The 17,284-nt window shown below is 32.2% G+C and overlaps 1 protein-coding gene across 4 annotated transcripts in view; it reads right to left on the bottom strand.

Moving 5' to 3' along the window:
• Positions 1-17,284, bottom strand: part of ZEB1 (zinc finger E-box binding homeobox 1) — a gene marked incomplete at its 5' end in the record, with an annotated part of 139,386 nt that overhangs the window by 17,305 nt on the left and 104,797 nt on the right. For 2 of the 4 annotated variants that reach the window (XM_084253980.1, XM_084253982.1), the window contains 3 exons: positions 3,783-3,985; positions 5,770-5,931; positions 12,336-12,395. In XM_084253980.1, coding sequence (XP_084110106.1) covers positions 3,783-3,985; positions 5,770-5,931; positions 12,336-12,395 — 425 coding nt within the window. The remainder of the gene's footprint in view (positions 1-3,782; positions 3,986-5,769; positions 5,932-12,335; positions 12,396-17,284) is intronic. The other 2 variants (XM_084253981.1, XM_084253983.1) reach the window with 2 other exon arrangements.

Genomic DNA, 17,284 nt, shown 5'->3' with positions numbered 1-17,284 from the left:
TATTTTGGTGACTATTTTGTTTGTGAAAGGCCTCAAACTATAGCAGTCATAAAAATCTAATATTTAGAGTATTATTAAAACTATGGTGATAACAGGAATAGAATTTTCACATAGAGAAAAATCCCCTCTCTAAAGTTTCAGAAGCAGACCTCATTAAGCAATACAGTTCTTAGAAAAATAAAATAATACATACTTTACTATGAACTAGAGATGATCTTGTACATAGCTTTAATTTACAAGTAAGAAACTGAGGTCTAGAATATTCTCAGTAATTTGTCTAAAGCATAGTTATTAAATAGAAGAATAAAATTTCCTGAATAGAAGACTAGGCTTTTCCTAGCATTTTATTCTGTTTCTTTATAATGGTATTTCTGAAATGTACTTTGATAATTAAAACAGTATTTCTATCTTTTTCAGCTAAAGATGGACTATTATAATAATTTTGTCTGGTTTATCAAACTTCTACTTTTCCATATTTCAAATATATTCTGCACCTTTTATCTCATAAAAGCATTGCTTGAATTGCATTGTACTGACTCCCACCTATAAACCTTTAAAGGTTTACCATTCACCTTGAAAAGACTCTGAATCTATAGATACCAAGTTGATAGCCTGTAAGTTTCCTGATGTATTTTTCACCAATTCTCTATAAGTCCATGCCTCAGTCATTAAATGAGTCTCAGTTCCTATTTCTTGGCTATGTTAACACTTTATTATGATTGTTAGGATTCTATGCACCCTTCAAAGGCTTAACTCAAATTCTACTTTCTTCATGTTCACCCTGGCATTTTTATTTTCATATAGGAAGGAAAAAGAATGAGTACTTACCATATTTTAGGCCTTACTATAGCCAAATTCACAGCTTAAAACAGAATACATGGTGATAACTCTAAAATTTCTATCTCTAGACTTCTCCAAGTCTAGACTCTTATAGCCAATTACTTCCTTGATATTGCCAGTTGGAATGTGAGTAGCATCTGAAATTTAACATGACTGACACTGAACTTTTAATTTCTCCTGAAAATCAGGTCCTCCTCTAGGTGTTTCCTAGTGAATAACACCCTCACTTACATGATTATTGGTTGTACCCTAAAATGTGGCATAATCCTTGGTTTCTCTTTTCTCTAACTCCCTTACACAACCCATCAGCAAGTCATCTGAATATACTCTGAATCAAATATCCCTCATTATGGCACATCTGTCATAATTGTGATTTAAAGTCACAACCCCTTTGGCCTCGATTATAGAAAAAGTCTCTAAAGAAATGGTCTCCCTGCTTCCATTCTTGTCGCTATTGATCTGTATTCTAGCTAACAGCCAGTGTTCTCTTAAAAATAAAACAAAGATAAAGCTCAACATTCTTCAAAAACTTATTACACTTTTGAATAAAATCAAATGTTTACCATGGCCTATACAAAGGGCACATAATTTTGCCTCCAATACCTCCCAGCCTCTCCTCCAATACCTCCCCTCCTTCTCCGCTTTATTCACAATGTTCTCCTTGCTGTTTTTTAGTGATGACAAGTAGACTTTTGCTTCAAGGCCTTCCCATGCTTCACTCTGTCTGCTTTCATTAGCAGTCCCTTTCCTCAATCATTCCACGACTGGTTCCATTTCATTCAGGCCTTATTTCACAAGTCCCATTCACAGAAAGTTCTCCCTACTCTGAAAAAAATAGCAGCTTTCATAATTTTCTGTCCTTTTGTTCTGCTTTAATTTTCCTCATACCACTTGCTTTTATGTTCTTTGTGATCTACCAATGTATTCTCCCTACTATTAGGGGATTTGCTCATCTTTTTCATATTGTACACTTAACACCTAGAATAGGGTCTGACACATAATAGACTCAAATATTTGTTGAATAAATAAATTGAAACACATTTAAAAATTTGGCAAAATTTTCAAAGAAAGCCATTCTACTTATTTGTTGCTGCATAACCTAAATTGTTTCTAAGACCTTCTACTTATGCTTTCCTCCCATTATTTGTCTTCATATTTATCATAGCTCCTTTCTGACCTTTGTCTGATAATACTAAACATAAAATCTACTACCTTTGCACCATCAAAATGTTATCATAAAAGTGACTGCTATTCTCATCAGGTATCTTATGCTTTGTTATTATAATGGTTTCTTGCATTTACCATTAGTTTTGAAATAAAGGAGATTCTTTTCCCTTGAAAAAGGCCCTTAGTACAGAGAGAATATAGGACAGCGAAAGATGGGTTTTGAGGAAATAGCAGATGAGTAAGTTATTTCTCCAAGGCTTTTATATGCTATACTTATGTCAGGATAGCAGTATTACTGTCCTGTATTATCCCTAATAAGACTTGTGTAGGTGTAGATGGTAAAGTGATGGTCTTTTGTCTTCATTAGTTCCTTCTCAGTATAAACTTATCCTTTCTTTTGGTACTCACTCTTATTTAAAGTGTTCCTTCAGAGACTTAACCATTAATCTACCTAAGAAAATTCTGTTTTTTTATACCTGGATTACTCCCCTCCCCCCTTTATCTTATTATTTTATAATAATAAGGACTTGTTGCCAAAGTCCTGAGAAGACAGGTTAAGCTTGCTCAACCAATCTGTTTCTGTTACAATTTTTTCTTTTGGTTTAGCAGCCATGATTTATAGCTTTTCTCTATGGGATGTCTGACTTATATTAGGTATATACATAGGGCAGAGTTCTCACAGAGTTAGGTATACAGGTATTCACAGCCTTTGAAATAAAAGATTGGACATGTGCCTGAATCAAAACATACATATCCCCTGCAGTTATATGTTTATTTGATTTTTAAAGCTAGAATTAAGCAATATTAATTTGATAGTTTATAGTTTACCATATCAGGACCTTAAAAAAAGCCAACTTCGGGCTTCCCCTGTGGCGCAGCTGTTGAGCTCTGGGTTGCGAAGCTGCCCGCAGCCTCTGCAGCACTGGTTAGATCCCGGGCTGCTCCCCGGCCACCGGAGGAGGGTCCCACATGGCCGCAGACCTCTCCTGCCACCCGCTGCTCCCCTCAGCAGTGTCCTTCGGTCCTTCTGCCTGCTCTACTCCCCACTCTGGCTCTGGTGAATTCTCTCACCCTCCAGTGCTTCTGACTGTACCCAGTGCTTGTATAAATTAATAAATAAATCTTTGGGGGGGGAAAAAAGCCAACTTGGCAAAACTTTGACTTTAATCTTCAAGCCAACAGTTTAAATGTAACATAGTCTTGGAATACTTCTAGAAATAGAGGTAAACTGATAGAGACGTAGAATAAACCATATGAAATTTGAGTTTTCATAATAAAAATGGCTTAAAATCTAAGCTTTAGATTCTTAGAGAAGGCAACTTTACTGTAAGAAAGAGGACAGGTAGTTTATACTGAGATTAGTCATTGGGTCGCAAAAACTTAAATTTTATTATTTTATTTTTTCTCAATATGATCAGTATTGTTATATGTTTATATAGCTGATATTTTCCCTATAATGAACATGTTAATGGAATACATTTTGAAATCCAGTTCCAAACTTAACAGAAATGTTTGCTATAAGCAAAGTAAATTAAATAGAGATGAATGGGATCTTATCTGAAAAAGAAAAAAATCTTCTATTTATTTCAAAAATAATGTTCATATGTACTTTTGAACACAGAAATGGCCAGATAATTAAAATAATCACTTTCATTTTTATAAGGCTGTAGACAACACAGTGCCCAGCAAACATCCATTTAATTTTTAAGTATATTAAAATCTTGTCTTTATGAAGGACTGAATTCTCAAAATCTGCAAAGTCCTCAGTCACTTACTTGATCTCTTCCTGATTTATGTGTTGTCATGTGACGTTCAAGTTGAGTTCTGTATGCAAAGGTGTAGCTGCACAGAGAGCAACTGAAGTTATCTTCATTCTTTTCATGGCGATATTTAATGTGTTCTTTCAGCGAGGTAAAGCGTTTATAGCCTCTATCACAATATGGACAGGTGAGTAGTTGGGAAAATGCATCTGGTGTTCCTATAAAAAAAAGCTCACATACATTAAATTTAAAACTTTAAAACAATTTACCAAAGCTACCGTTAGGACTCCATTGTTTTGTGCCAAATATTGTGCTACAGACTTTATTTGATCCTCAAAACAATATAGCAATACTCATCTGTATTTCACAAAAAAGATGTTCAGATAGGTCAAATAACTGAAGTCACATAGTCCAATAAATGATGAAGATAAGATGCAAACACATACTGTCTCATTTCAAAGTCCCAAGTCTTTTTTACTAGAGCATAATGCTTTCTTTCTTTTGTGTGGTCAGACAGAAAAAAAAAACAAAAGTAAAATCAGAATGCAGGTTACATTAATATTCTGTTTATATATTAAAGGGTACTTTTTCTATTGGCAACTATGTTATCATTATTTAACATTCATATTTTCAAATTTGAAAATTACACAATAAAGTTATTGTGGGCAGAGAGTAAGTACATAGTCACACTATATATTACTAAGTTAGGTGTGGTCATGTGGCTTGAGTTCACACCAAAATAATGTGCATGCGGGAAAGAGTAATAATGGGCGTCAGAGCTAGGCTTGGAGCATGAAGACCTTCCATGCATGGTTTCTTATGTTCTTTTCTCTATTGAAATATACTAACAAACTTTTTGTATAATTTTATATGGATCAATATAAGGAAGTTTTCAGAAAATAAAGGCACTATGTATACATAAAATGAAGTTTACTAAATGAACTATGTTTTTTAATTGGGAACCATTAAGTCTACCAATCCTAAAATGTAATTCTACTTTGCCAATTACTATAATTTAACCAAGAACTGTTTTCCTTATTTATTTCTTCAAAGAAATATATTCCTAAGTGACACTTTATTGTAAGTATCATGTTTACCTGCATTTTAAGTTTCTTATAGAAATGACTACAAAAGAAAATTGTGTTATAGTCTCCAAATGCTTCATAAGCAAAGATATCAGAAAATATATTAACTTTATTGAAATTCCAATCCTTTTAAGTTGTCTTGCTCAAGAAGAATCTTCAAATAATAGACTGAGCACATGACTACATAGATCTTTAAAATTGCATCAAAGAACCAAAACTACCAAAGTTTATGATGTTATCTTCTGTTGTCATCTTACAAGGCACCCATAACCAGAGTTTTCAATTGGTGAAAACACTAACACGAACCTCTTCTTTGGGGATTGGAATAGCCACATGAGGAAAATTTTTAAATGTTATATCTAGTATACATTTCTTACCTAACATTTCTTACAGTGATACCACCCCGCTATTTTCCTCTGTTTCTACTATTATATGAAAAGGTAGAATGATAGACTATTTCTTTCTAGGAGAGAATGAGCACATTATTATTGCATTTTACGACTCTTTATACACTAGCTATTGATACAAGAGTGAACAAAAGCAAATATGAAAAAAAACATTTGTCTCCAAAGAAGCATGTTTTGAAGCAGACAACCAGGTTTTCCTTAACAGGAAAAATGAAAAAGAATCAAGCAGCAATAGGTGTCAACCAAGCTCCCATTTATACTACTTGCTGCCATGTAAGTGAACAGAAATCAACATCCAGCACTGTTCCTAGGAAGTTCAAATGCAGAGGTATGAGATGTTACAGATTTAATGCAATGCAATTATCATGACGTTTCTTTAAAGAGATTGTACAGAGACCTGCAATAAATTTTGGTTTTCAAAAATGTTACCATGGAGTAGGTATCTCATTTTAATGTAAATAACAATCCTTTAAAAGAAGAAAACAAAAATAAATGTAAATCACCATTTACCATTTTCATCATGACCACTGGCTTCTGGTGTTCCCTGCCTCTGGTCTTCTTCGGGCGCTTCAGGGTAAATGACAGCAGTGTCTTGTTGTTGCAGAAACTCTTCAACATTAGGATCATGGTTTTGTTCATTTTCTGCATCCGAGTCACATTCATCATCTTTTACTAAAAGAAATACATACTTTATAAAAAGCGATTTCACAAACAAGTTGTCACAAAGTTTTTTATAAATAGTTTACCTTGAAAGAATACATGGTAACTTTTGAATTTGTAGGAAATATTTACTGAAAATTAAACTGGAAATTCAGTCATTCTGTTATATTAAGCAGTCTTTTTGGTTTATGAATTTAGTACTATAAAAGTTTTGGAATTTTCACAATATCCCTTTTAAGTTTTAGAGTTGTACTTCTATTTTACTGATAAACATGCCACGGATGAGGTAATAAATTCAGATTTACTAAATTTTTAATTTCTAAATTAAGGATAATGTAAGGAATAGGGAAAAAAGAAATCTTAGTTCTCAAATCTTAGTTCTTCCTAGCAACTGATAGTATCTGAATCATTTTGAATATAAATCATGCTGAAGTTCAGTTAATTTATATTTTCTTAGAAACTAGCTTTAATAGTTATCTCATCAGAATATCAAATTGATAAAACTGCTTCTTCTTTCCTCTACATTCATAGACACATGAGGCTATTCTTTCTGTATTTCTGCCTCAGAAAATATTTAACTGTGGATTATGGCAGAGTTTTTTCCTTGAGTTATTAGAAAGGTTCACAACAGAATGTTTTCACTTTTGAAAGGTAGTATAGAGTGCTGTTAAGTTTCTAATAAAGTAGTATTGCTGCATTGTGGGTTTTTCTCCATTTCCTCCATGGCTCCAGAGGAGAGTGTCTACTCTGTATTAATGGTAAATTTAATAGGTTAGTATGGCTCCCAAGTGTCTCATGGAAGACTTCTTTATACACTTCAGACTGAATTTGTAAAACAGCAATTCTCAGCTACTGAGATTGAAGCCAAATTAAAATTGTGATTTATGAATATCTTTTTGTTCAACAGTCATTAAAACAATCTTGCTGAAATCTCCTGCACAGTAACTGAACTCCTCTGGGTAGCTTCTATTTTGAATCTCAGAGTCAATGTCATAGAAATAATGGTGATCCATCACTTTTCTTTTTAATGTACTCAATAGCTATCAATTATTTAGCATCTGCTGTATACTGAGAACTGTACTATTTAGTTTATGCTAGTAGTTACCACACTGGGGTACTGGATCCAGGGATAAGTGAAGATTTTTCAAGAGTTAGGTGGTATTAAGAGAATCAACTTCCAATTCTCAACTATCATGAATGTCTTTCTTAGAATCTTAAAGGTTCTTCATGCTACCCTCTTCTTTTCACAGTGTTCTCTTACATAAAGAAGAGACAAAGGAACACCCCTCCATCCATCTACTGTTAATACAGTACCTAGTCTTGGAACTAAAAACCTCCTGGTTGCCAAAGGTAAAAAATTCAAAATACTGACTGGGGAAAACTTCTTAATTGATTAACCAAGACAGCATAAAATCATTAGAGGTCTCCCAGTCTTTCTTGTTTACCTGGAGTTCTATCAGGGGTAAAGAATGGCAACTAAAATGGAGCATTTTGATCCTAGTTGGGAAATTCTGTGATCAGTTATATAATTCTAAGGCCAAAGAAAATGGAGATAATTTTCCTTTAATAATCTCACCTTTTCCATCCCCTAACTATTACTAAAGAGTTCACTGCTCCTGAGGAGCCTGGTGAGAACAAAGCACAGTGTTTCAAAAAATCTGAGATCTGTTATTAGCTGGAATAATAAGCATTTTAAAATAGCTATTACAGTACAAGTCAGTATCATAGAGTTTTTCAATGTAAAACTTTTAGTTAAAACTCCTGAAACTTGTTTTTGTGATTTCTTTTAGATTCCATGTAGATTTCACAATATTAAAATATTTTTATCAAATTACATTATACATTTATTTCAATTTATGACTCCACTTATAAAATGTTTAAATTGTCCATATTTTAGTAACTATATACATACCGCCCCCCCACACACACATACAACTGACCCATGAACAACATGCTGATTAAGACACTGACTCCCACCTGAATTTACAAAATATTCAGACAAAAAGGTACATGTAGCTTTTTTTTTTTTTATAAATTTTATTGTTATATTCCCCATACAATTGCAGCCCCCCATTCTGACCCCAATCCCTCCCCTCCCGCCCCCGCCCCCCTAAAAGTGTCTCTGGTTCATAGTTTTTTGTTGATTTTGGATTTTCACTTTCTTATAGTTATTCATTTTCCTGGTCCCTTATTTAAGTTTTCTAGATTCCTGCTATGAGTGAGACCATCTGGTATTTTTCTTTTTCTTTTTGGCTTATTTCGCTGAGCAGGTACATGTAGCTTTTTACCCCTGATAATTTTCACTAATAGCCTGCTACTGACCAAAAAACTTACTGACAACATGAATAGTTGATAACACAAATTTGTATGTTATGTGTGTTATATACCGAATTCTCACAATAAAACAATTTAGAGAAAGAAACTGTTAGTAAGAAAATTGTAAGATACCCACACCTTATGTCCTACATCTCCCAATGAGTGGTGACCAGAACATTTATTTTTGCAAGTTAGCAAGTATCACCGTGAAACCCATATGTTACTGTCGTGGCCACTCAATGGTCCCCCAACACTAATGCCTTGAAAGATATTTTCTAAAGCCTAAATATTACAAAAAGTAACATTTCTCAGCATTTAAGAAAAAATGAGAAAAACCTATGGAATAAAATTGTCATGAGGCTAAGATGAGATCTGGAGAAGTAAAGTTGTCCTATATTGGGGGGAACAAATTCTTTTGGTAAAAGGCCAGACAGGAAATATTTTAAGCTTTCTGGGTCATTTAGTCTCTATGGCAACAATGCAACTGCTGTAGTAGCACTAATATAGCAATAGAAAATATGTTAATGTTATGTTCCAAATAAAACTTTACTCAGACACTGAAAAAAGAAAGAAAATCATAAGGAAGAGCAAGTACATTTATAAGTGTATTTATTAATATTGTAAGTATATGTCACCTGTCCATAAGAAAATATGCATGTAAGTCAACTTGCACAGTTAAAAACCATGTTAATGAGGGCTCAATGGCAAGACAGTGGAATGATGAGATTTTAAATAGTATACTTTTTCAGAATTATAGTCTATTTTATATATGACATTATCTTCAATGAGTTATAAGGTTATTTATACACTACTAAAACACTGGTTCTAAATGTAGTCATTTGGAGATAGAATTTTATAGCATAAAAATTAGAAAAGGTCCACATAATTTTAATATCATTGAATAATCTAATTTTATAAATGTATTTATTTTTACTTTATATATTTCTTATTACTTATAATTTCCATTCTTTATAGAGGAAATTTTTTATAAAATTCATCAAAATGTGTACTAAACATTAATTTGAATAGAAAATGAAGGTTCATGTTTTTCTGATGGAAAGTCTGACTTAGTTGATTGATATAACAGTGATTAACTGCTTTGCTAGTTAGCTTATTAGGTAGAGATTTTCCAAAAATTGAATGAACTAAGTCTGTGATTCTGAAGCACTGATTAACATAGTCAGTTAATACGATAAAACGATTTTTGGCAAAAAATACTGAATATTTCAATTTGATATGGTTCACCAATCATTTCAGAATATATCAAATAATGTGCTTCCAAGTGAGGGGAGGGGAAAGCTAAAGTCCAAAAGGATATGTTGGTTCTCTGATAAGTTAGTATTGGTGAAATCTTTTTGGCATATGACCCAGAAAAAGAGGAAGTGATTCTAATGAACAACTTTATATATCAATTATAAATATGTCAGGCAGTTTACTTAATATAAATTTGGAGGATAACAGTAGTTCTTATGGTTGTTGTGATAATTAAATTCATCAATACAATATGAGCTTAGTACTGTATCTGGCAAGTAGTAAATTCTGTGTAATATTGTCAGCTTTTTAATCAAGGCAGTTTTATAAAGTGAACATAATTTATCAATTAAAAATGTTCCAAATACAAATCTGGGTCAGAAAAGTTAGACAGCATTTTCCAAAGTCACACAGTAAAAAAGTATTACTATTAGAGCAGATGACAATGTCTCCATGAATCTGTATTTACCCAGTCAATTTTAAGCTACAATTAGAAATTTTGCAGTTTTACACACAAAATTTAAAGTGTTGGGAAGTACACATTGTGAAAGGTCATTTATAAAGCAAAATACGTAGTTCCTAAGACTGACAAACTTGTGTATTCAACACAAGAGAGATGAGAAATACACAGAGAAATACTGATAATTTGTTTTTCTTTTAGACAGAACAAAACTCAAGAGCTGATTCTCAAAGTATAGAATTACAGAACTATAATCATTTATCAAAATGTAGAACAACAGGGTTGTAAACACAAACTAGAGAGCAGGCATTGAGAGACAAACATTTAATATAAAGACTAAACATTTTTATTTAGCCATCAGTAAATTATTTCCATTAGAATAAATGTTTTTAGGATTTCTCCTTGTTTTATTTTCCATTTTTGAAACTTTGTAAATCTACTAACAAAAAAGGGATGCTCAGATGGAAAAATGACTTTTGGGTGAGTTTTTAACTGTCTGAATACTACATTAAAAGAACTATAGTCTCAGCTTCATGAATTGCAAAAAGAAGTCAGCTATAGAAAGGACCTGACAAAGTTCTGAATAATGGTGACCTTTGTACAATGTTGTTGTTTACTTTGTCAACACATTATTCCACGGAAGTCAAGGAATTAATGAAAGCAAAAGCAAAACACAATTTTAAAGATTAACTGTTCAAAAGTCTCAAACATTTGTTTTCCAACCTTCTTTTCCTAAAATTACATTTACCTGGGCTTTAATAAATGCTCGACTATTCTTAACTCCCCAGTTCTAAAGAAATAATGCATCAGGGATCATCTTCTTGATGGGACAGGGGGTGGGTAGACCTTATGTCTCAGGAGCAACTTTCATAAATATAAGGTCATGCTACCTTAAAGATGTGATTTTCTTTTTTGAGATAATTTATGTACTACTCAGTACTTAAAATTGAAAGAATTAATGTCATTTGTAGCAGAGAGTGAACTATGAGACAAAACTTGTTAGATGTCTTTTGGGGTAATATTTTGCCCACAGGGGCACAAGATCTGTAACTATGGTAATAAGTAATCAAAGTTTAACATTAGGTAAAAGTAATAAATAGGAGGAGTCTTCTGTGTTTATTAATGCTCTACTATTTTATCCTCCAGTTTAAATATTTTATATAATGTGTAAGTTAACATGAAAAAATATTTGATAATAAGTATACCTGAAATACATTATTTACACAAGTTAAACACAACCACACTAAAGGGAAAATATAAAACCTTAGGTTGCAGGCACCATAAATGATCATATTATCCATTATTATTTAATTAATTTAGAATGAACCTTTAATAACAGCACAAATATTTAGTCATTATAACAATAATTGACAGTTATAGGAATGTTACTCTTATACTGTAGATGAAAATCTATCTTTGACACATTATTATAAAACATACTTGTCTTTCATAATGAAATTTATATATAAGGCTCTATGGAATATTCCTAAAATTGCACTGCAAAGCGAAAAAACTGTAAATGTTAAAGCAGAGGAGGAAATTTAATTAAAACTCTATGACAGAAATATTAACTTATGCAAAAATAAACAAAATGTAATTATACTACTTTTAGGTTAAGTATTCTGAGGGAATGCTTTAATAATCTGAAATTTATTTCTGAATTTTACATTCTAATTTATCTACCTGACTTTGTAACACAATAAAAGTGTCTGATATTATTACACATAAGCTCTGGATTTAAGTTTTCCACCTACTCTTTTGCTTCTTAGATCTGATTTGAATTCATTATAGAGGAATAGCCTTAAGTCTCAGGGAATATGTACTTGCAGTCACCTAGAAGCAAATTTCCTTGTTTACTATAATTCAAATTCATTTTGGCCTTTTTCAATGCCAGAAACATAAAAAAATATTGAATCTCTTGTCTGTGGTGACATGTTCACTCAACTTTTCAATAGTCAAGATTATCATCTGGTTTAGAGAGACCTTAAGATATTTGCTTATTTTTCTCTTTTGCTTTCTGTCATGTGGGTAATTCAGTATAGATCCTGGTAATTAACAATGAAACTCAAAACAGATCAACATTTCTCTAATTCTGGTAAATTAATTGATAGAAATTTAAACACTGAAATGCTTATTATTTTGATTATCTGTAGATTATATTTGTCATCCTTATAAAATGAAAAATTTGCTGTATTATATGAATCTCTATGCTTACATTATATTTAAAGAACTTCTTACTTTTCATATAGAGGCCCTTATTTAGGTACCTAAACATTTTAGAAGGGCAAATAAAAGAGAGAAAAGCATTCATGAATAAAAAAAGTAATGAATCAGAAGAATGAGTCTGAATCTTGTTCAAAGAGTAGGAAACAAAATGGCAAAAGAGTACCTGTACATCCCGCTTCATCTGCCTGAGCTTCAGGCCCCAGGATTTCTTGTCCTTCCTTTGCTAGTAAAATAAAAACAAGGGTTTAAAATAGACTCATGTGTCACACACATTTTAATTTCTAGAAATCTGAAAAAGAAACTTTTATATTTAAATTTTCCCCCTTTCAAAAGTATAGTATTGGGTCCTTGAAAAGTAAAGCTTTTTAAAGAATTAAGCAGATGTTTTATCAAACTCACAAACATATCTTAAGGAAGCAAAATTAGTATATATTTATATATAACTCTGGAATTACCTATATTAGAATTATAAGCATGCTGGTGTCTTAGTATTATTTTTAGGATTGGAGCTCTACTTATAGGTGGTACAGAATTCCCTTTATATTATTCCCTAAATCACAAATTTCTATGTGGTAGGCACTGTTGTAGCTGCTTTATGAACTTATTTTCTTTAACCTTCATAATGATCCATTTTACAAATTAAAAAAAAAAGCAAAACTTGAGGCTTGAAAGAGGTTAAATAACTTGTCCAAGGACTTGTAGTTATTAGATGGTACAATGGAATTTGAATACAGGTTTTTTTTTTTTTAAAGATTTATTTTATTTTATTTATGCATACAAGAATCTGGGTGTAGACCAGAGGTGTGGTGGGGGTGTGTGTGAGAGGATTCACCAGAGAAAGTGAGGAGCAGAACAGGCAGCTCTACTGAAATACAATGCTGAGGGGAGCAGCAGGTAAGACAGGAGAGGTCTGCTGCAACATGTGGGTTGCTCCCTCATGCTGCAGTGGCTGGTGATAGCTTGATAGTGCTGTTTCTTTAACACCTGTGCAACCAGGGAGGCCCCTGAATACAGGATTTTTTTTTTAAAGATTTATTTTTATTTTATTTATAAAAGAACTGGGATACAGGCCAGATGTGCAGGAGGGTGAGGGGATTCACCAGAGACAGAGCTGGGAACAGAACAGGCAGACTGACTGAAATACACTGCTGAGGGGAGCAGCGGGCGAGACAGGAGAGGTCTGCCGTGCCATGTGGGTTGCTCCGTGGCCGGTGGGGATCGAATCGGCACTGCAGAGGCTGCGGAAAGCTTCACAGAGCTGGCCTCAACCACCTGTGCCACCAGGGAAGCCCTGAATACAGGTTTTAACAGCTCTAAAACCTACTTTCCTTTGCACTCTGGCTTGTCTAACTAGAGTATCAGGAAACTAGAAAGAAAGATTTGACCAAATTTCATTATGCCCAGAGTAAACACCTAAGGAACTATACTTTTTCTTTCCTTCTATTAATGATTCTTACTAGTGAATAGTAATAAATAATAATAGGAGTACTGATAAAGCATTTTTGGATATCTATTTTCTTTGCCACTTATATCCAGAAAGTTCAGAATAAATATGCAAATTATTTTGTTAAGCAGGAAGTATGTTTTATATATTTGGATATATTTTATTTATTATAGTAGCTTATTAAGAACATGCACATCAGGAAAAATAGTAGGGAACTGAAAACTGCTTTTTAAAAAATTTGGTATTATAATTATGATTACCATGACTTATGAAGTCATACTAAAACATCATGTTGTTATCTGCACCCCAATCAAATCCCTTTGAATATGTTAGTCAAGAGTCTTGATTTAGATTTCCCCTAGATTTGATAATTGAATTGAGAACTGGAGCACTAATCAAGTAAAATCTTTGCTCACATTAAGGCATGTACTTCTTTAAGTGTTTCAGATTACTGAGTGGATTTGTTCAGCAGATTTTCTTTACTCATTAACTTTTATATTAGCACTTAAAGATGATCGCCATGTTATTTTTACATGGTAATTCTTCAAAAGAAGTTAAATCTCATCATTATCTACTTTTATACAGTGTTTTTTATACTGATCTAAAGAAATCAGTGCGTATCAGTGCATATTTTCTTTAGATCAGTATAAAAAAACACTGTATAAAAGTAGATAATGATGAGATTTAACTTCTTTTGAAGAATTACCATTTTATATTTACAATCAGCAAAATTACAATTTAAAAATCCCCGTAAATTGTGTACAATATTGTAGAATAAAAGCAAGTGTTAAGGGTCTGAAAAATCTCTAGCATCTTTTTTTCCAAAACACCTATAAACGAGTAAAAAGTATGCCAACTGGATAATTATATAATAGTTGTATAGTTTATTATTATTTATCTATGTTCTCGTTTCTCCTCAAATCAAAACCCAAATAGCCAGTTACTACTTTATTATTATATACTGTATTAGTTATAAAAATTGAAAATAGATTAGTGCCTGCCAGAGAGGCCCTGTGTGATGGAATTGTTCTCTATATCGCCTACATCAATGCTAATATGCTGCAATAAAATATACTGTACTATAATTCTGCAAGATGTTGTAGCTTGGAGTAAACTGAATAAATGATACACAGAATCTCTGCATTATTTCTACAACTATTTGTGACTTATTTGTGAATCTTAAATTAAAATCTTGTGAATCACAAAATTAAAAGTTTAATAAAAAATAAATGAATGGCAAACACCACAAATTTAGATCAAAAAAAATGGAGCTTGTTCATTTTCTCATAGATGAAATCATAGTAAGTAAAAGCAAGATGGCAACTGTAACACATGTTAATTAAAAATTCAGAAGATTTACTATCAATGGTAGAATAGTTCAACATACAGTATTGATTATTTAGCATATGTTCTAAATTTTAAAATTTCCATTTTTGAAATTCATATCAATGTATTTATAACCACTTCAAATGTGTCTCTGGGAATATTTTACACAGCAATACCTAAAGTGGCACAGTAAGCAAGTAAACTCAATCTGATTTTCCTTTTCTGCTTTGTGTCTTTCTTAGTGATTATTACACAATAGATATAATGCACATTTACACCTGCCTTTTCTCAAGTTGTTCCCTGGGATTTATTCCAGGGAAAAGGATGACTCAACAACCATATATAACTTTTATTTTTCATTTTGTTCATCTGATGTATCTTATTGATGGATCTGCCTATGCTGAACTATCATCATACCATTGGAGTAAATCCCACTTGATTGTAATGTATGATATTTTTAATGTATTGTTGAATTTGGTTTGCTAACACATTTTTTTCAGGATTTTTTGCATAATCAGCAATATTGTCCTATTATTTCTCTCTCTTTTTTTGTGCTGTTCTTATCTGGTTTTGATATCAGTATTTGCTGGCCTCATAAAAGGAGTCAGCAAGTATTTCCTCATTTTTGATTTTTTGGAAGAGTTTGAAAAGGATGTGTTTTGCATCCAGTGAAGTTATAAGATCCTGGACTTTTACTTTTTGATTACTTTTTCAGTTTCTTTACTTGTAACTGGTGCGTTCACATTTTCTGTACAATTCAAGGGTTTTTCTCTTAGGTTTTCGAATTTGTTGGCATACAGATGTTCATAGTAGCCTTATGACCCTTTTGTATTTCTTGGTATCTGCTGTAAAGTCTTTTACGATTTTGAGTCTTTTTTTTTTTCCTTAATGAGTAGTTTAGCCAATGGTTTGTTAAGTTGACTGATTAAAAAACAGATTGTTTCACTGATTTTTGTTCATTATTTCTTTTATTTCTATTCTGATTTTTTATTATGGTCTTCCTTTCAATGGCTTTTGGTTTTGCTTGTTCTTTTTCTAGTTCTTTTAGGTACAAGGTTGGATTGTTTTGAGATTTTTCTTGTTTCTTTAGATAAGCTTTTAATGCTCCATAAGCTTTCCAATTAGCACTGCCTTTATTGGATCTCAAAGGTTCTGATATGTAGTATTTTTATTCTCATTTGTCTCCAAATATTTTTTTATTCATCGGGTAACCCAGTATTTGTTCAGTAGCAAGTTATTTAATCTCCATGTATTTGTGGGTTTTCCAGTTTTCCTCTTATACTTGATTTCTAACCTCATACCACCGTGGTCAGATTATATGTGTGGTATGCCATTAATCTTCTTGATTTATTGAGATTTGTTTTGGGTCCAACATGTGATCTATCCTTGAGACTGTTCCATGTGTATTTGAGAAGAATATATATTCTTCTATTTGTTGGATGGGACATTCTGTATATATCTATTATGTCCATGTTATCTAATGAATCATTTAAGATTGATGTTTCCTTATTGGTTTTCTGTTTGGAGGATATATTCATTGATGAAAGTAGGGTTTTAGAATCCCTAGTATTATTGTGCTGTTTTCTACTTTTTCCCTTTAGGTCTGGAAATTTTTTTTTTTTTTTTTTTGGTGATGAACAAGTTGCTTTTAGTTTTTGTTTTCTTATGACCTTGACAATTTTGATGAGTACTGGTCACTTATTTTGTAGGATGCCTCTTAATTTGATTTCTCTGGTTAGATTGAAGGGATATATTTTGAGCAAAAAAAATCACTAGAAGTTATGTGCCTCTGTAATATATCTCACCAGTGGTATATGATGTCAGTGTTTTATTATTGATGAAATTAACCTGATTAAATCTGAAATTAACCTGCTAGGTTTCTTTATACTAATTATGTCCTTTTTTATCACTAATAATAATCTGGTAGGGAAATATTTTGAAATTGTCACTATTTACTTATTTTTTTTGCTAAAACTTTCATATTTGAATATTGGGAAATTTTTCAAGCTGGTTTTTATGTCTTCTTGATACGCTTTCAACACCATTTTTTTTTCCTGAAGCACTTTTACTCACTGCTCTAGGCTTATACTGAATTTTTCCTACTTTAGTTCCACAATCAACCATTTCTACTAGGAGTCTTGGTACCTTCTGTTGGAAAACCGTGTTTGAATCATAGACATGGGCACTATCTGTGCTCATTGCTACCAGGTGTCACTTTCATGTCTTCTCAGAAGAGCTAGGAAAACTATGTATGCACACTAATATCTGCATATATCGCATCTGTATTTTGTATCTATTTCTATGCATATGTTAAGAACCATCTGTTCATATTGATAACTGAT

Source organism: Talpa europaea (genome assembly GCF_964194135.1).
Source record: "Talpa europaea genome assembly, chromosome: 14".
Lineage (NCBI taxonomy): Eukaryota > Metazoa > Chordata > Mammalia > Eulipotyphla > Talpidae > Talpa > Talpa europaea.
This window is presented reverse-complemented; position numbering and strand designations above follow the sequence as displayed.